At 40.4% G+C, this 20,069-nt stretch overlaps 1 protein-coding gene across 6 annotated transcripts in view; it reads left to right on the top strand.

Annotated features, from left to right (window-relative positions):
* VWA3B (von Willebrand factor A domain containing 3B) overlaps positions 1-20,069 on the top strand; it is a 218,793-nt gene that overhangs the window by 121,713 nt on the left and 77,011 nt on the right. For 5 of the 6 annotated variants that reach the window (XR_015725134.1, XM_045771786.2, XM_045771785.2 and 2 more), the window contains exons 13-16: positions 1,123-1,221; positions 7,878-8,060; positions 15,740-15,870; positions 18,444-18,601. Coding sequence is in view for 5 of the 6 variants with exons in the window: in XM_045771786.2 (XP_045627742.2) it covers positions 1,123-1,221; positions 7,878-8,060; positions 15,740-15,870; positions 18,444-18,601 (571 nt within the window). In the remaining variant the exon portion in view is untranslated. The remainder of the gene's footprint in view (positions 1-1,122; positions 1,222-7,877; positions 8,061-15,739; positions 15,871-18,443; positions 18,602-20,069) is intronic. The other variant, XM_045771784.2, reaches the window with a different exon arrangement.

The raw sequence follows: 20,069 nt of genomic DNA, 5'->3' as shown, positions 1-20,069 counted from the left end.
TTTGTGTCCCATAGGCTCGGGGGTGTGTCCCTTAGTAGTTCTGAGCCCAGCACCTAGCCTCGCTCCTTTTCCAGGTGTGGAAGGTTGGTTTTCCCCCCTTTCCTTCCCTCTGTTGTCCTGGATTTTCACCAGTGCCCTAAGGGTGACTGTGTTTGTTGCCCTCCGCCACCCCTCCCCCCCCCCCCCCCCCGCACACACACATTCGCACATTAGGGCTTTTATTCTGAAGGTGAGATGGAGCATAAGAGTCTCTGTGTCACTGTTCTTCCCCAGTTCTGCTGCAGGAAGGAGACTTTCTTTTCTGTGAGCACCCTCTGGGCTTTGTGGTCAGAAAGCCTTCACGAGAGTGCAGATTTCCCCTCTATTTGCGGCCTGTGGACCTTTACTGTCTCACCAATCTATACCTGGCTAGCCTCTGCCAGTTCACCGATCACCCCAGGCAAACTCTTCGTGCCTAGTGTCTGCTGCATCTGATGCCGGAAGCAGGGCTTGCGTCTCACGGGTGTCTGCAACCCGCCTGTCTGTCCTCACATTTGGGGCCCACTGATTGCCCTGTGACCTGAGCGCTCTGACACTCTGACGAGCATAACAAAAAGCGTTTACTTGTTTATCTGGCTTCTTTTTGTTACAAATTTGGCAGTGACACTCTGGCCAGTGCTCTATATCCTTGGGCAGAAACTGCAGGAGTTTTAAAAACTTACAATTTCTTTGCTCTGCCCCAGATTGCTGATGTGACCATGCTCACGCTTGAATAAATCCTGGTTTGCACTGCCAGGCTTGTGTTCAGACTGTATGTTTAAGCTGTGTTGACAGCCGAATGAACAGTAACTGAGTTAGTGCCTCACACAAAAACACACAAAGATAAAGTTGCATTAAGAGCTATGTCGTCAGGACAGGAAATCCATAGTCCTGGCTTCTAGCAGTCCTAGAATTGTCTGGATACAGGCTTTTATGGCACACCCAGGGATTTGGCTCCTTGGAATTACTGGGTTTAAATTATTATCTCAATATGATTTTATCTTTTATTTCACAAATATTTTTCTTTTTTTTGGAAGCAGAAAATAAATAGCAGTTGTTTGTGAGATTTTTCTTAAGATTCAAGTATCTCTCTCTCCTTTGTAGACCGGAAGTTCCACAAACACCCTGCATGCCCTGCAAATTGCTTTGGCTGATGAAGAAACACAAGTAATCTACCTTTTGACAGATGGGAGACCTGATCAGGTACTTACCAGAGTTGGGAACAAAAAGGGATTCACCAATACCGTGAAAATAAATGCCAAGAATGGGTTCGAAGGATATTTTCAACTGCTTGAAACAGCTTGTAAAGCTGTTGAGAGATGTTTCCTTGGCTTAGGGACCCAGAGCTGAGGTGACAAAATACACTGAGGAATTCCTTTGTCTGCTGAAATGCAGAGGAAAATTTATGTGACAGCAAGTGTTGTCTGGTTCATGGGCCACACACCCACAGGCCTGGAGCCTAACCCCATGAAAGGAAATATCCACCTTTCCATTGAGGACTGGTTTATATTTTATTACAAACTAAGAGTAAGGAGATTCTTTTTGATTTTTTTCCTTTGGGGACTCCAAATCTAAACATGTCACTGCACAATGTCCTTGGTTTTACCCCTAATTTTAACTTAGTAATCATTTAAACAAAAGCATGCCTTTCTAGTGAAATGTTCTTTGTTTTGCTTAGCCTGACTGGAAAATATTTGAAAAGTTTTAGTGGAGTCTGTTCATCTTCTCTCGAGCTTTGTGAATGAAAGACTAATGCTCTGGGCATTAAATAAACATACGGATTTGCAGGCCAGTACAATGTAAATTAGCCGCTAAAGTGAATTAGTATCAACTTGCATCCTTCATTGTGAGGTGTTTGCATGTGAAGAGTGCTAGGCAAATATTGTAAAATATCCTGCATCAAGTGGTCCAGGGCTTAAATAGTAAAGCAACTGGATTTTATTACAGCGTTAGATTTATGGCAGAGAAGATATGTGTAAAGTGAAATTTTATTTTGGATGATTTTCCGATCAACTTCATTATGTTTTCTATTCAAAGGCAATTTATTGTGCCTTGCTTATGTTCCATGTGTGGTGCCAAGTTTTGAGGCTACAAACATGCATAGTATTTTACCCCTGCCTTAGGAGCGTTTACACTTTGGAGGATATGTTAGACATGTATGGTTAACTCTGATCTGACACAGGGTGTGGGTTTGTCTGTGCTGTGAGATGTCTGGGAGCAGAGTGATTGAATATTGCTGTACAAGATGGAGAGAAGGCTGGGGAAGTTCCACTGAAAAGGGGACATTTGAGCTGTGTCCGGAAAGAGGAGAAAGAATTTTCTAAACAGAGGAGATTACTGGTATCCTGGGCCAAAGGAACAGAGGTGTGGAAATACGTGGGCTGCCCAGAGAAACAATCTGAGAACAAAGGCAATGATGGAAAAGTGTCAGGGCTGAGGCTAGAAAGCTCGGTTGGGGGAGATTTTCCTTGATGGCCACATGGAACAAGTGGGTGGGCTTTACCACAGTTGGGAGGGCTCAGCGGGGCAGGTGATCCCATTCAGCTGTACTTTAGAAATGTGCCTCAGCAGTGCAAGGGAAAGACGAAATCTTGATGGGAGCTGGGGAGGGCCCACATCAGGTAGGAAATGGAAATGTGGAAGAGAGGACTCTCCTCAGAGATGAGATAATAGAGTAGCATCAAAGGACTTGGTGACCAATTTGGGAGCAGAGGAAGACAGAGTGAGGAGAAGGTGGGAGCAAGAGAGAAAGGAATCACGGTGACTGATTTCTGGTTTATAACAATTATGTTAGTAACTGATTTAAATTTAAATCTAAAGAAGGAACAAGCTTGGGAGTTGCTGGTGGAAGAAGTCGAGTTTCAGGACCTATAGTCCATGGATGTCCAGAAGCCCTAGAAATATGGGGCTGGTGGTTGGGGAAGATGGGGGCTAGAGATTCTGATTTGAAAGTCATCTGTACAAGGGGTCTTTTCCTTTTTAATAAACTGTTACTGATTTTACTGTTCACACTGTAGGCCATTTAGAAAATATAGATAAGCATATAAGCATAAAAAAGAAGAAAGTTTAACCCAGTCGTAATTCAATTTTGTGTGCTGCCTTGTTTCATCTAATATATGCTTTTTTTTGCAAGTCCTGAGAAATTCTTCCAAAACATCATTCTCAATGACTGCATCATATTCCATTATATAGGCTTAATGTCACTTCTGCCTTGGAAATTAATTTTATTTAATTTTTGAATAGTAATACATTCACATGGTATAAATTACAAAGGTACAAAAGGGTATGCAGGGAAGATTCTCCCTCCTACCTCCTGTTCACTAGCTGAGAGGCAATGTATGCTACCAATTTTCTTATCTCTTCTTTCAGAGATTGTTTTGCAAGCAGAAATGTATTTTTACATACTCCCTTTTATAAATATATAAATGGTGGTGTATTATACACATGATTCCGCACCTTTATTAATAAAGCAGTATGCCTTGGAAATTGCTTAATATATAAAGAACTTCCTCGTTTTTTTATAGCTGCCTAGTGTTCCTGGAGATGGACATTGAGATTGTTTTCAGTCTTTCTGTTACACACTATGTTGCAAAAGTAACTGTGCAGACATGTTTTGCATATGTATATATGTAGCATAAATTCTGAGAAGTAGACTTAGTCCAAAGGTATGCATTTTGATAGATACTGCCAAATAGTCCCCCAGAAGGGATGGACCAAGTAACACACCTGTTTAGCTGTGTGTATTGGGAAAGATTCTTGATCCACAGTCCACCATGTACTTATGCAGGTCTGGAATCTCCTGAGAATGTATACAAAATGTACATTTCTCTGGGGAGAAGAGCCCTCCCTAGCTGTCACCAGAGGGTCTATAGTCCTCTTAAAGATGAAGAACTATGGCTACAGATGATAATCAGAATCAGAAATACGCAGTCCATCCGGAAAAGTAATTTATAAACTCCGAGTTAGGCATTTTGTGTTCATATTTGCCTTTTCTGACATGCAGTCCATTTCTTCTGGATTGTCCCACAGATTCTCTCCAAAAAGCAAATGAATATTTGATATTCATGTTCTGTCTAGAGGACATTAAGATGTATCACTCAATCTCCATTTCTTTTTGAATTTTCATTGACTTTGTAGGATCTGAGTATGTGAAGGCCGGTGCTATTATTCCCAATACTCAGCAGAATTTTCTGCTTGAAAGGACACACAAAGATGATGTTCAGGATTTAATTCCATAGATACCAGCTTACTGTTTGTTTATTAAATGTCCAGGGAAGAATTGTATAGCAAGACAAGTCTTAAATTAATCAAGTTAAAAGAATTCCAGTAATATTAGTTGTCATTAAAACAGAATTGCTAGGTGTCCTTTGGTGGGCATCTCTAGGTGTGAATGGACACAGCCCAGCAGTCTTTGGCTGCAGCATTTTGCGGCTTCTTTGAAGTTAGGAACTTACCCTGGTAGGAATCAAGAAAATGGGAGTAAGGAATGCTTCTGCATCATAAACAAAAATGAATGGGTAAAGCCTGATGTGAGGTGTGCAAGGGGTGGGAGCACAGAGAAGGCACAGGGTGAGCCACCTACACAGACAAACCTCCTGCAGGAGAAGTTAGGAGAGTTAGGAGAACCTATCCCTGCCTTCCTTGCCACCCCAAGTTGACAGGTGTGGTGAAAGGGTCATCTGGCTGCACATCTGTTTAGATTCAGAGAAGAGGGAACCAGGGAGAGTCTCTCGGGTATGCTGCTTGGCCTCATTTAAGGATTGAAGGGACTTCTGTGGGGAACATATGATGGAGTCCTGGGCTGAGAAAGGCTTACTCAACGTTGTATAGGAGTTACACAAGGAGAAGGCCTACTACTTTCTAGTAACAGAGCTACTAGAGTAAGTGGCTGGAAGGAGTCAGGGTCAGCGAGGCTGGTGTGGTAAAAGTTTGCTTACATGTTCAGAGCCTCTTCTTCAAAGCTGTGAGGGCATAAACCAGGGAGAATAATCCATGGGTGGGGTACAGGCAGGAGGTCAGGAATGGCTATTTTCCATTGCAGGCATGGCGCTCCTTCTGCAACACCCCCACTCTCTGTACAGCTCTCTAACGCCACGCTGGGTACTAGAACATCCTGCCAGTTTAAAAAAGACTACCTAAGGCTGGTCGCATGTGGGGGGCTCACCAAGATACACTAACAGACTTTCTCATACCTGTGCACTCTTTAGCTGTATGGATTGATGGAAATGGTTTTGGAGCTAGAGATCTGGGTTGGAAGCTCACCCCCAGCACTGCCCATCTGAATGACCTTGGGCAAGTCCTCTACTTCCTTGACTGCGGCTTAAAGCCAATACTCGCTATTCACAGGGTTGCTTTGAGTAGATGAAATGATGTTCCCATGAATGCATTCCCCAGGTATTTATTGAGTACCTTTTATATGCCAGGCACTGCTATCAGTCTGGGATAGAGTGGTAAGCAAGTTGAACAAGGTGCCTGTCTTCAGGGAAGCTTCTGTTTTTTAGGGAGATAGGCAATGAGCAAATAAGTATATGAAATAATGTCAGGTAGCATATCAACAGATGAAAATGCTACCCATGGTACCTGGCACCCACAGTCAATATTAAATCAATGTTAATTACTTTCCCTTCCCAAATATCTCGGCTATAAGTTAGTATAGGAATAGTTCCTGGCTGAAAGGCTATAAAATTAACAGAATTTAGAGGTAGCATCTCCAGCCTGGAATCAGGGGCAGTGGCCAGGATTCACTGGTATGAAGCAAGCATAATAGTATCCACCTCAGAGGGTTGTAGAGAGGATACAGGTAGACAGCATGAGCAGAGCTCTTAGTGCTTGATACATAGTAGGTACTCAGAAACTAGGCTGAACGAAGGGGAAGCAGCAGAGAGGGCCTTGCTCTGTGGTTGCATTTGACAAGAGGGATGGGGTCAGCTCATTTAGGTTACTGTTTGGTTAGAAGCACATGTTGTGATGAGTACTGGGTGTTATAGGCAACTAAGGAATCGAACACTACATCAAAAACTAATGATGTACTGTATGCTGGCTAACTGAACATAAAAAAAAAGAAAGAAAGAAACCAGCTGATGGCCAGAGGGGAGAAGAGAGAAGAAGGATGAGAGGTGGAGGTGGACTTATGGGCAGGGGCAGGCTCAATGCTGGAGCCAGACACAGAGACTGAGGCTGTGTGTAAGTGGTGGCTAGAATGAGACCAGAACCTGAGCGACCACTTAACCAGCCACTTCCTGGGGAAAAGGCCAGCCAGTGATGTGTCTCCATTTTCACTCTGCCTTCCCAGGATGCATAACACAAATATAGGAAGAGTTAAAGGCCAAACGATAGCAACTGGAAGTCGTCAGTGGAACTGGCTGAAGGAGCCAGCAAGTTGGGTTAATCAAAGAGGGACTCCTGGCACTGAGAAGCATAGAGGAAGTAGGGGCAAGCAGTTTCTGAAGGTTCTCGGCTGGGCTGTGGTGGTGTGATGGAGAGATGGCAGGGGAATTCATCAGTTCTTCCTTCCTGAGGGTTAAGTAATGTAAACATTACCTGAGAGTCAATCCTTACCCATTGCTTCTGGCAATGCTTCTAATTCTAAAAACCGGCTTTGAATTCCAGGCTTAAGGTTTAAGAGCTTGATGACCCTAGGAAACTGAATCCTTCTGAGTCTCAGTTTCTCCTTCTGTGTGTGGGGCCCATACCTACTGGGTCAAGTAGGGTTGCATATTACTGGGGAGAAAAGTAGAGGAGCAGAAAAATGATGGCTGAAACAATGGAGAGATTTATATTCCTATGGATAAGAAGCCCAGCAGTAGGTCTTCTAGGTTCTAGAGCTACTCATGGATGTCTCCAAGAAAACAAGCTTCTTTTTGTGTTTATTCTCCACCATCTTCATTTATAATTTCTACCCTCCTTGTTGCAAGTGGCTGCTCCATCTCTAGGCAGTGCCCATTTTCTGGGGCGGTGGGGGGGTTGAGGATGGGAAGGGGAAGGACATTAGGGTTTTTGTTGTTGTTGTTGTTAAATCTTTGCCTTTTTATTAGAGAAAAGGAATCTCTTCCCTGGGACTTCTGCCTATATCTCAATAGGCAGAACTGGGTCACATGGCTAACTCTAGCTGCAAAAGAGTGTCAGAAGATGAGTTTTTATGTGTATGTGTGTTATTTGTTTTAAACTGGGCACATTGCTGTCATGAAAAGAAAACCAGGGTTCTGCCAGTAAACAAGGGTGAGAGGAATTTATATTAGTAGGCAACTATCCGTCTTTCTAACTACCTCACAGGATGGTTGTAAGGATTAACTTCCTTGTTATACTCTCAACAGAGTGCTTAGCACATGGAAGGACCCTCAATAACTCTTCTTTCACTCTGTGGGAGACACACTGACCATGGCCTATCTGAAGCTGAAAAATGCTCTTTTCAAGTAGATGCTTTGAAAACTACATTGAGATCCAGTAGCCTCACTCTGTAGAATCCCAATAGCCAGGATATTCTACCCTGATACTTTCAGTGCTCTGAAGTATAGCCCAACACTTTAAAAGCATGAACCGTAGGCTTAGGTGCACCTAAAATTGAGTGTTTTGGTCAGTCACATCTTTCTTCCAGATTTTTTTCTCCACCAAATTATGAGCCCTCAGAGGCAAGGGCTGAGTCGTTGGTCTTCATACTCTCACCATCCGGCAGTGTTTGCTTTGTTTTTTGAATTGAATTGACACCTTTCCAAGAAGGCATTCATCACTGTATAAGGAATTACTAGTTGAGAATCTCACTGTCTATAGCAAATACTAAGGATTTTCACATCCTATTTTTTTCTTTCTCTTCCTCTCCCTTTCCATCTCCCTGTTTCCCCCCTCAAAATGTATCATTTCAGCCACCTGAAATGGTTATAGACCAAGTCAAAGTTTTTCAGAAAATTCCTATTTACACCATCTCCTTCAATTACAATGATGAGATTGCAAATGGATTTTTGAAAGAGCTTGCTTCTTTGACTGGGGGAGAGTTCCATTTTCATAATTTTGGCTGTAAGGATCTGTGTCCTCCAGGGACTGTTCAGGTAAGAGCTTAATGAATTGAGAAGAGAGTGTTCATTTATTTGAGCATTACAGACTGGAGGCCAATGGACAATACCTTAGTTGGGAAAATTGCAACCATAAAGACAATTAAGTTGAGCAAATGAAATCACCTAAGCATATACTGCAAAATGTGGTTCAAGGACTAAACTAAGGCATTTGTGAAAATGCAGATTCCTGGGTCACACTTCAGAGCTGCTAAATTAGGCTCTAGGCATAGAGGCCCAGGAATCTTAATTAATATATTTTGTTTTTCTTCAAAGCTTTTTATTATGGAAAATTTCAAACATACACAAAAGTAAAAGAGTATGTGGACCCCCATCCCATGTACCCATCAGTCAGATTCAATAATTATCAACATTTTGCCAAATTTAGGAGTCTGATTTTTAACAAGCATCCCAGAGGGTCCCTACTTGTAGTTTGTTAACCACTTCTGTTTATAGGCATTTGTGGGAAACTTAAGAAAAATTCACATCCTAGATAGTTGTCTCCTGACCGCTCAGGCTGTATAACTATGGGACCATCTGATAAAGCATTTCATTCTAATGGGCTGATGGGAGACAGTAAATAAAATTCTATTCTCCAGTCCTCTAATCTTGGCCTGAGGCTATGCATTTCAAGATTGCCTTCTAGAGAATGTTTTTTGTCTTATTGTCTGTCCTGTGGAGTCACTGTAAATCCAGGACAAGCCAGAGTACCAATCAGTGCTTACATTTGAAGAAACTACCAGAGTCTGGGGAATGAATCATCTGAAAGGACTGGAGGGAACAATGACCTCTCTGAGCTTAAACAAGGCAGAGAATAGTAACTACCCCCATCAGCTAGACTGGGAAATTTCATAATCCAGTAGGCATTAGGTAGAGTATAAAGAAGGGTCTTGCCTCAGGAGCATGGACAACCAAATGCTGCTCCAGTTCTGCCTAGAAAATCTTAAATGCAGGACCTGAAAGGATCAATCTATTTCCAAGGAACTTAAGTGCATCCCTGAATAAATCCCAAGAATAATTATAAGAAAGCAAAAATATCCATTACCCAAAAAAGTAAAATTGACAATTTCTGACATCCAATAAAATAGTACCAGTTATGTAAAGAAGCAGGAAAATACAGGTCCATAACAAGAAGAAAAAGCAAATAGAAAAATTAAAACATGCATAGCTGACTCAGATGTTAGTATTAGAGCATTAAAGCAGTTATTGTAGCTGTGTTTGTTATGTTCAAAAAGAAAGAGACATGAAAGATACAAGTAAGACACAAATAAAATTTTTAGAGATGATAACTACAATGTATGAGGTGAAAAATACACGGAATGCGAGGAATAGCAGGTAAGATAACTGCAGAACAAAAGACTAGTAAACTGCAGGGCAGTGATAGAAACTATCCAAAATGTAACACAGAGAAGAAAGAGAATTAAAACAATAAACAAGCAAGCAAAACCCCAGAAAATAGGGCGTAAGTGAGCCATGGAAAAATTCAAGTAGCCTAGTAAATGTGTAATTGAAATAGTAGTGCCAGAAATTTTCCAAATTGGTTGAAAACTATAAACCCACAGATCCAAAAAACACAATGAATGCCAAGCACAAGGAACATGAAGAAAATCACACCAAGTCATATCAGAATGGAACTTCTCAGAAGTAATGACAAAAAAGAAATCTTAAACGAATAGGGTGAAAGAAGACAAATATATACAGAGGAACACAGATAAGGAAAGCAGCATATTTCTCATCAGAAACAATGCATGTGAAAAGACAGTGGGGTGATATTTTTAAAGTACTGAAAGGAAAAAAGCTCAGTGTAGAATCTATACCCTGAAAATATCTTTCAAAAAGGGAAGTGGAATGAAGATTTCAAAGATATACAAAAACTGAAAGAATTCATCACCAATAAACCTGCAGTATAAGAAATGTTAAAGGGAGTACTTTAGGCAGAGGAAAAATCATACCAGATGGAAATACAGATTTGCACTAAGGAATGAAAAGCAAAGGATAACTTCATGAATAGCTGCATAGTAATTGCATGGGTAGATATGTAAGGCTTTTTCCCCCTTGTTATTTAAATCCAATTATAAGATAAATTACTGGAGGGACTTACAGTTTCAGCAATAATGGTATAGTCCCATTCCTCCTAGGTCCTACATCTTAAGCTAGAACACAGCAAATAAGCATAGGAATACTCTGAAAGGTGGAAAGAAGAAGGTGGAATTTCTGGAGACCTCAGAACTTAAGGAATGATATGGCAATAAGTCTTGGGGGATTTGTTAATGCTTTCCATATATCCCAGAGAGGGCACTGCTGAACCCTCCAACCTGGAATCTCTAACAGGCACAGACCAAAAAAAAAAAAAAAAGATGACCCAAGAAAAGCTTATTCTCCCTAGCCAAAGGACTGGGAAGAAGGTGGCCTAACAACAGAAAACCTTTTTTGCAGTACCTGCCATAATCCAGCCATACAACAATGGAAAAACTGCACCCCTTTCCCTGAAATTTGAGTGGAGCTGAACAGAGAGCTGATCTTCCCCACTACCATGGAAACAAGCGATGATGCTCTGATCCCTCTGCCTGGTGGTATCAGCAGAACTGATCAGCTGATTTTCCAAACCCCACTAGACAGAGTAGGTTGTGCTGTAAATCCCATGCTAGGATAGTATCAGAGGATTGAGAGGGAAAGTTATTGTCCATCCCCTCTCCAGTGGAAGTCAACAGTGCTCTGATTCTCCCACCATGGAGTCCAGTGGCAAACTGGGCCTCTGCCCTACCAGGGAGCTCTAAGACTTAACAAGGCAACGTGAGGATGGTCTAGTCACTGCTGTGCTTTGCTACAGCCCTCATCTCTGTGGGACTCATCAAGGAGATGAACTTCCACAAACAGTCAACATCAGTGAAAATGAAAAAAGAAGTGTGAGTTACAGATAGGCAGCACTTCACTTTTCCCCTATCCCTGGTGCCACTGAGCGTTGATGGGGAGCTGAGCCTCCATTAACACCCAACAGAATAAAAATAAAAGAAGTGTGAAAGGGGAGTAACCCCCACTGTTGTCCTCTCTGAGTGGAGAGGTGATCCTCTACCCCCATCCAGCATCAACAAGACCAAAGGAGGCTGTGCTCTCTGGGACTACTCAGTATTCAGACTCCCTACTCTTGGGATCTCCCTCTCTGAACAAAGTAGATACTGTTGTTCCACATAAAGAGAACTGAACTCCCAATTCCTGAACTCCTGACACTGTGGTAACTTGCCTTGATGAAAAGAACTGGGAAAAAAATCACCAGATACACAGTTGTGCCCAAATGAAAGTTTAGCTATGAGAGTCCCCAAACATAAAACAAACAAAAAGCATACTAGAAAAACAGGTTCACTGTTTTCTAGGGGTAAGTGGGACAGACAGGGGAAAGAGAGACAGCCACAAGTGGCCTAGTCTGGGAAGCCTCTTTTCCCCCTGAGACTCTTTTCTGCACAGAGATATCAGAGTGTGTGGGAAGAACAGGCAAGAAGGACCCAGCCAGAGCAAGTGGTCCATTCCAGGAAAACTCTCTTCCTGTGGGACAGTGGCCCTCCTATGCTACCCAGTGACACAGGACACCCAGGGGACAGCAGTAGAGGCACCAAGAAATGCCTGGCTGTCTGACTAGGGGAAACTCCTTCTGCCTGCTCAAACAGCAGCAGCAGAGACCAATGGGAGCCCAGCAACACCAGATTAATAAAGAAGACCAAAATAATATCAAAAAGGCTCTGAAAATTAAACTGCCATTGGAGCAAAATCCTACAAAAGTAGGACAAAGTCTCACACACTAAATTTAAATAGGGCTACTGCAAGCTAAAATAAAAGTTTTAAAATAGGACCCAGAGTCTTGTAACACAATATAGCCAGTATGTTCAGGATACAGTAAAATCACTCATCACACCAAGAACCAATAAAATCACAACTTGAATGAGAAAAGACCATCACATGATCTGAACACTGAAATAGATGAATCAGATGCTGGAATTACTTGACCAAGATTTTAAAGAACCTATCATAAAAATGCTTCAACTATCAACTACACGCTATCTGGTGACAAATAAGCAAATAGAAAATCTCAGCAAAGGTGTAGAAGTTATAAAAATTTCCAAGTGGATATTATAGAACGGAAAGCTTCAATAGCAGGTAAACTCACTGGGTGGGCTCAGTGGTGAGAGTGGAGATGACTTGATTTTATCAGTGAACTTGAGGTCAGACAATAGAATTCAGCCAATCTGAACAATGGAGAGGAAGTAGACTGAAAAAAAAAAAAAAGCCAGAACCATGGGAACCTATAGGACAGTAATGAAAGATCCAACATTAGTATCATCGGAGTTCCCCAAAGAGAAAAGAAAGGGGGGCTGAAAGACTACATGGAAAAATAACTGAAAACTCCTCAAATTTGGTGAAAGTAGTAACCATACAAATTGAAGAAGCTGAGTAAACTCCAAAGAAGATAAACCCAAAGACATCCATGCCAATACACACCATGTTAAACATTTGAAAATCAAAGATAAAGTCTTAAAAACAGCCTGAAAGAAATGACACCAAATTGACAGTGAATTTGACCAAGAAGGCCAGAAAAGAAGTGGCACAATATTTTTCAAGTGTGGCAAGAAAAGAACCATCGACCACAAATTTTATATTGGACAAAACTATCCTTCAGGAACGAAGGGGAAATAAAAATATTCTCAGACAAATAAAAATCAAAAGCTTTGTTGCCAGAAGCCCTACTCTTATATTGGCTACAGGAAGTTCTTAAGGCAAAAAGAAATGATAAAATAAGAAGTCTTGGAACATCATGAAGGAAGAGAGAAAGAGCAAAAATATGAGTAGATGTAATGGTGTCTCCTTTTCCTCATGAAATCATATTCAATGATTGAAATAAAAATTATACCACTATCTGATACTCAACACCATGATATTTAAAAGAAGGTAAAGGGACCTAAGTGGAAGTGAGGTTTCCATATTTCCCTTGAAATAGTAAAATGTTAATGCGAGTAGACTGTTATAAGTCTCATAGATATGCTGTCCATACCCAGAGAAGACATTATGAAAGCAATATAAAGAGATATGCTCAAAAACACTACAAATAAACCAAGATAGAATTATTTAAAATTTTTTTCAAATAACCCAAAGGAAGGCAGGCAAAGAGAAACAGGAACAAGACCAATGAAACAAGTAGAAAACAAATGATAAAATAACAGAAGTGTTAACATATCAATAATTACTTATAAATGGTCTAATTATCCCAATCAAAAGACAGATATTGACAGAGTGGGTACAAGAACATGACTAAATTATATGCTACATAAGAGAAACTCACATCAAGTACAATTACATAGGTTCAAAAGGAGAAAGACACACCAACAGAAATCTGGATTGGCTGTGTTAATAACAAATAAAGTAGATTTTATAGCAAATAAAATGTACATAATAACATCAGTCCACCAGGAATACATAAAGGTCCTAAGTGTGTGTGCACAAACCAATACAGTTTTAAAATATATGAAGCAAAAATTGATAGAGCTGAAAAGAGAAATAGACAAATACACAGTTGGAGACCTCAACGCTTCCCTCCCAGCAACTGACAGAAACTACTAGATGCAAAATCAGCAAGGACAGAGAAGATCTAAACAGCACAGTCAACCAACAAGATCTAATTGCCACAGGTAAAATACTCCCCACTACAACAGCCAAATAGAAATTTTTTTCTAGTGCTCATGGTATATTTATTAAGATAGGCTGCACAATGGGCGATAAAACAGACTTCAGCTAATTTAAAAGCATTAACTACAATAGCTGAATTATGGAAACAGCCCAAGGGTCCCTCAGCTGATGAATAGATAAAGAAGATGTGAAGGGTGTGTGTGAGTGTGTGTGTGTGTGTGTGTGTGTGTGTAAAATGGAATATTACTCAGCTATGAAAAGAATGAAATCTTGCCATTTGCAGTGACATGGATGGAGCTAAAAGTATTATACTAAGTGAAATAAGTCAGAGAAAGACAAATACCGTATGATTTTACTCATGTGGAATTTAAGAAAGAAAACAAATGAACAAAGGGGGAAAAAGAGAGAGGGAGGCAAACCAAGAAACAGACTCTTAACTATAGAGAACAAACCCGTGGTTACCAGAGGGAAGGTGGGGTGGGGGGCGATGGGCGAAATAGGGGATGAGGATTAAGGAGTGCACCTGTTGTGATCAGCACTGGCTGATATATGGAAGTGTTGAATCACTATATTGTATACCTGAAACTAATATGGCACTGTGTTAGCTAACTGGAATTTAAATAAAAACTTAAAAAAAAAGTAAAAGCATTGAAATCGTAGAGTTTGTTCTCTGACCATAATGGAATCAAATGAGAAATTAATAATAGAAAGACAGCATGAAAATGTCTAAAGACATGAAATTTAAACAACACAGTCCTAGGTAATTCATAGGTCAAAAAGAAAGTCTCAAAGGAAATTAAAAATACTTAGAACCAAATGAAAACAAAATACCACATATCAAACTGTGTGGGATACAGCTAACGCAGTGTTAGGAGTGAAATTTATAGCACTAAATGCTTGCGCTGGGAACAAGGAAAGTTGTTGAATCAACAATCTGAGTTCTTACCCCAGGAAATTAGAACAAGAAGGGCAAAATAAACCCAAAGCAAGCAGAAGGAAGGAAACAATACAGATAAGAGCATGAATCAATAAAATTGAAAATAGGAAAACAGTAGAGAAAATCAATGAGACGAAAAGCTGTTTCTTTGGGGGAAAAAACACCCTCAAGAACTGATAACACATCTTGGGAGGCTGACAAAGACAAAAAGAGTAGACACAAAGAACTAATATCAGGAATGAAATAGGAGATATTGTATTAGATCTTACAGCCATCAAAAAGATTATAAAAGGAATACAATGAGCAACTTTGCACTCATAAATTTGACAATTTAGAAAAAAAAATGGGCCACTTCCACACAAAATAAAAACTACCAGAAATCATCCAAAATAGAATAGACAATGTGAATCACACTAAAATAAATATTTTTTCAAGAGAAATGAAAGCAGATGTCCATAAGACTTGTACACAGATGTTCATATCTTTGTTTTTAATAGCCCAGGCATGTCCCTAAACAGGTAACTAAGTTTTGGTATTCAGTATACAATCTAATGTTACTCAGCAGTAAACATGAATGAACTCTTGATTCATGCTGCAACATGGGTGAATCTCAAAGTGATTATATGAATGAAGGAAACTGGACAAAGAATACATACTGTATGATTCCATTTATATAAAATTCTAGAAAATCGAAACTAATGTATAATGACAGAAGGAAGATGAGTAGTTGCTTAGGAAGGGGGGAGAGGGGATTTGGAGTAGGGAGGATAGCATATTTACAAGGGGGCCTGAGGAAACTTTTAGGGTGATGGATATGTCTGTTATCTTGATTGCAGTGAAGATTTCACAGGTGTCAATGTCAAAACTATTCAAATGTACATGCATTACGTTTATTGTGTATGAATTATACTTCAATAAAGCTGTTTATTAAAATGGAAAAATATGAGAACTACATGAAATTCTTTAGATTCTTCTTTTCCTGATACAGTTGGTTTTCTGTTAGAAATGTTTGAAATTTGAACTTTTTTATACCATTTCACAATATATTTACTTCTCATTTTGGCAGAATGAAGATCTGACTCTTTTAATTAAGGAAATGGAGCAGGGACGAAGTGACCTGGAGAAGGTGCAAGACCTTTATTCAGAGTCTTTGATCATGGATTGGTGGTACAACGGAGAAAAGGAGGGGGACAATAAGTGAGCACGCCAAAGCCCCTGTTTTCCCCATCACTGGGGTCCTCTCAGATGCTTCTGCTCGCTCTCCTTGACACCTCTTCTTTCTGCAGTACTTTTGGGATTTCTTTTAGTGAAAAGAATCACATAGCATGATTGTGTTAGAATTTTTTTAAGGAAGGAGAAGTCATGATCTAATAATTTAATTATCTAATATATGGCTTAAGGAGGCCACATATTTACCTTTAAATGTAAGTTCTGAAATCCTTGTGTGTCACTTAGAGCAGTGTTAATGGTTCGTCTCCACCCAGTGTGGATGGGCCCCCCAAACCCGGCCATGATAGAGCACAGCAGGAGTGCTGTGTAGGGCAGGAAATTTGACTCAGGGATCAGGAGCCCTAAGGGTCTGGACTTCACTGTGTGTGATCTTGGCAAATCCCTGACTTCTCTCCACATCTGCCCATTGCTGTGAGTCTTGGTTTCCTCGTCTTTAAAATGGTGGCTGTGGTGGTAGAATTTGGTTTAGATAATGTCTCAGGTCTTTCCTACCCTATATTCTAATACGTCTCTAGTTAGTAATTTTTTTTAAAAGATTTTATTTATTTATTTATTTGACAGAGATAGAGACAGCCAGTGAGAGAGGGAACACAAGCAGGGGGAGTGGGAGAGGAAGAAGCAGGCTCATAGCAGAGGAGCCTGATGTGGGGCTTGATCCCATAACGCTGGGATCACGCCCTGAGCCGAAGGCAGACGCTTAACCGCTGTGCCACCCAGGCGCCCTTCTAGTTAGTAATTTTTAAACAAAAATCAGAACCACTCCAATACTCAGAAAAGGTGTGAAAATTTCTTAAAACAATTGAACATTGTACAGATATTCAAATATTACAGCTTCATACAAATACTCTATCAGGAGGATGTCTTTTTATTTAAAAGAGTGATAGCTAATGGAAAGAAGCTGAAAGTACCTTTATCAATCAGGACTTCCTCTTCATCAAAATTCACTGTCTCCTGTTAGCAAATTAAGCATTAACATGGGCGGGGAGCAGGGTATGAGCAATGAAATCAGTAGAAAGAGATAAATGTTATATTGGGCCATCTTATAATGAGGTTTTACAGCGTCATCAGATATATCTTCTAAATTCAGAGAATCTGAACAAATAAGCTAAGAGTCAAATAAATGTGCGGCACCTCACTGTGAATTACCCTCTTTATCTTAACTGTCTTCTTTCCCTTGTTTAATCAATCTAAAAATCTCAGGACAAAATGACCAGCTATTGTTTGGAACTTGGCTTAGTCAGTTGACCATATCTGCCATTGATTGAGTAGTGGATGCATTCTTTTTTTATTTTTTATATTTCTTTTTTAGGGGCTGAATAGGGCAGGTTCTGGAGTCATGCAGAAAAGTGTTTTAATCCGGGTTTCCCACCATTACGTGTTGGGTAAATTTGGGCAAGTTACTTAACCTCTTGGAGCCTCAGTTTCCTTATATACAAAATGGGAATAATGGTAGTCATAGGGCTTTTGGGGAGGTTAAATGAGGCCAGGCCTGTCATGTAACAAGAGCTTTAATTTAACATAAGGGAATGAGTAAAATTCAGTGCCTCATTCTACAGGTAGCATGCTTCTATACTTCCTTAGAACATTAGGAAAAATTAGTTCACTGACTTAGCTACAGTCAAAACCAAATTGCCTTGTTCCAGCTTTCTACCAGGTGAAAAAATGTTTCAGCCTCCAAATCTCCTCTCCCTTCCTTCTTTTTTCAAACATTTGTGGAGTACAGACCCTGTGCCAGGTGAACTAGGATGCACAGATGAATATAAACCCAGTCCCTTCCATCACAAGATGCACAGTGTGGTGGGGGATACAGTATACCAGATTATAGAACACTGTGGGGTGGTCTGTGAAGTGGGCATTCAGGTGGAGGGTAAAGGAGAGAGGTCATGCTTTACAGTGTTGGAGCAGGAGATTGTTCTGGAAACTTTCCTTTCTGTGGCTGCTGTGTTCAGAGCTTCAGAAAAGATGTGTCTGGGAAAATTCTCAGGCATTTCTAGGGTCCCTCCTGGCCCCAGATCTTCACCAGAGTGGTTTCCTGTGGTCTGGAACTGGCACAGGGGGTCCAAGGCAAGGATTTCCCTTCTCTGGCTTTTATAAGAGCTAGCTGTTCAACCCTTTAGTTAGAGAAAGGGGTTTCCGTAAGGCTTTCTGTTTACAACTGGCTCTCCCTCGTGTTAATTCTCATATCAGCCCTATAGAGTCAGTGCACACCTAAATTTCCCACAGTTTACAGAGGAGGAAAATGAAGAAGTTCAGAGAGGAGTGAGGGATGTCACCTAGTCACACAGCCAGGAAGGAACAGAGCTGTGATGGGAGCCATATCTAATGACTTCACATCTGAGTCCCTGTTCACTCTTCTGCTTTGGGTGGGGAAAAAGATTATTCTTAAATTAACCAAGGAGAGGAAGCCTCCTCCTTTAGTTTGTAGCATTCAACATGATTTTATTGATCTAACTCTGCCTTCTTGATGGAATCTTGTTTTCCCCCTCCTTTAATTCCTCTTTTTTTCTTTCCTTGTCTATTTTTTGTCTGAATCAAAACAGGCATCAAAAAGAAATCTGTTCTATGGTTTCAACCCCAGAAAAATGTGAAAAACCTCATTCTGATGTCAAGCCAACACCAGCGTCATCCCTAAATATGTTGCACTTAGCAGAGGATCTTTCAAATCAAAAGATTCAGAAAAAGAAAGTCCTTCACGCAGGTATCAGTGAACAAAATGGTTTGATTCTCATTACTGGTTTTCCTTCAATGCAAGAAAGTAGAATGAAACTAAATCCACATAATATTTTATTTTTTTAATAATATTTTGTATTATGTTAGTCACCATACGGTACATCCCTGGTTTTTGATGTAGAGTTCAGTGATTCATTATTTGCACATAACACCCAGTGCACCATGCAATACGTGCCCTCCTTACTACCCATCACCAGCCTATCCCATTCCCCTCCCCCCTCCCCTCTGAAGCCCTCAGTTTGTTTCTCAGAGTCCATAGTCTCTCATGCTTCATTCCCCCTTCTGATTACCCCCCCTTTCTTTATCCCTTTCTTATTTTAAAAGGAACCTAAACCTGTGGGGTTTTTTGATTTTCTTTTTGCTTTATTGACATATAATCAACACAAACATTATATTGGTTTTAGGAGTACAACATAACGACTTGATATTTGTATATATTGAAGGGCGATCACCACAGTAAGTTTAGGTATCATCTGTCACCACACGTAGTTACAAAAGCATTTTTTTCTTATGATGAAGACTTATAAGATCTGTGCTCTTAGCAATTTTCAAATATGCAATAAAGTATTGACTATAGTCACCATGCTGTACATCACATCCCCATGACTTTATTTTATAACTGGAGGTTTGTGTCTTTAGACCCTCTTCACCCATTTTGCCCACTTCCCCATCCCCCACTTCTGGCAAGAGCCTGCTCTTTGCATCTATGAGCTTGTTTTAGGGTTTTTTTGTTTTTTGTTTTTTTGTGGTTTTTTTTTTTTTTTTTTTTTTTTTTAAAGATTTTATTTATTTATTTGACAGAGATAGAGACAGCCAGCGAGAGAGGAAACACAAGCAGGGGGAGTGGGAGAGGAAGAAGCAGGCTCATAGCAGAGGAGCCTGATGTGGGGCCCGATCCCATAACGCTGGGATCACGCCCTGAGCCGAAGGCAGACGCTTAACCGCTGTGCCACCCAGGCGCCCCTTTTGTGGTTGTTTTTGTTTTTGTTTTTAGATTCCACATATAAGCGAAATCATATAGTATTTGTCTTTCTCTGCTTAAGTTATTTCACTTAGCGTAATGCACTCAAAATCCATCCATTCATGTTGTGGCAAATGGCAAGATCTCTTTCTTTTTATGGCCGAATCATAGTGTGTGTGTGCGTGTGTGTGTGTGTGTGCGTGTGTGTGTGTGTAGGGTTTATATATTTCCTCTTCTTTATCCTTCACCTATTGATGGACACTTAGGCTGCTTCCATATCTTCGCTATTGTAAATAATGCTGCAGTGAACCTGGGGGTGCATATATCTTCTTGAGTTAGTGTTTTTGTTTTCTTTGGCTAAATATCCAGAAGTAGAATTGCTGAATGATATGGTAGTTCTAATTTTTTGAGGAACCTCTATACTAGTTTCCATCGTGGTTGTACCAATTTACATTCCCACCAGCAGTGCACAAGG

Source organism: Ursus americanus, chromosome 7 (assembly GCF_024610735.1).
Source record: "Ursus americanus isolate L20-20 chromosome 7, mUrsAme1.1.p, whole genome shotgun sequence".
Lineage (NCBI taxonomy): Eukaryota > Metazoa > Chordata > Mammalia > Carnivora > Ursidae > Ursus > Ursus americanus.
Note: the sequence above shows the minus strand (reverse complement) of the source record. Positions and strands in the feature narration are given on the sequence as shown.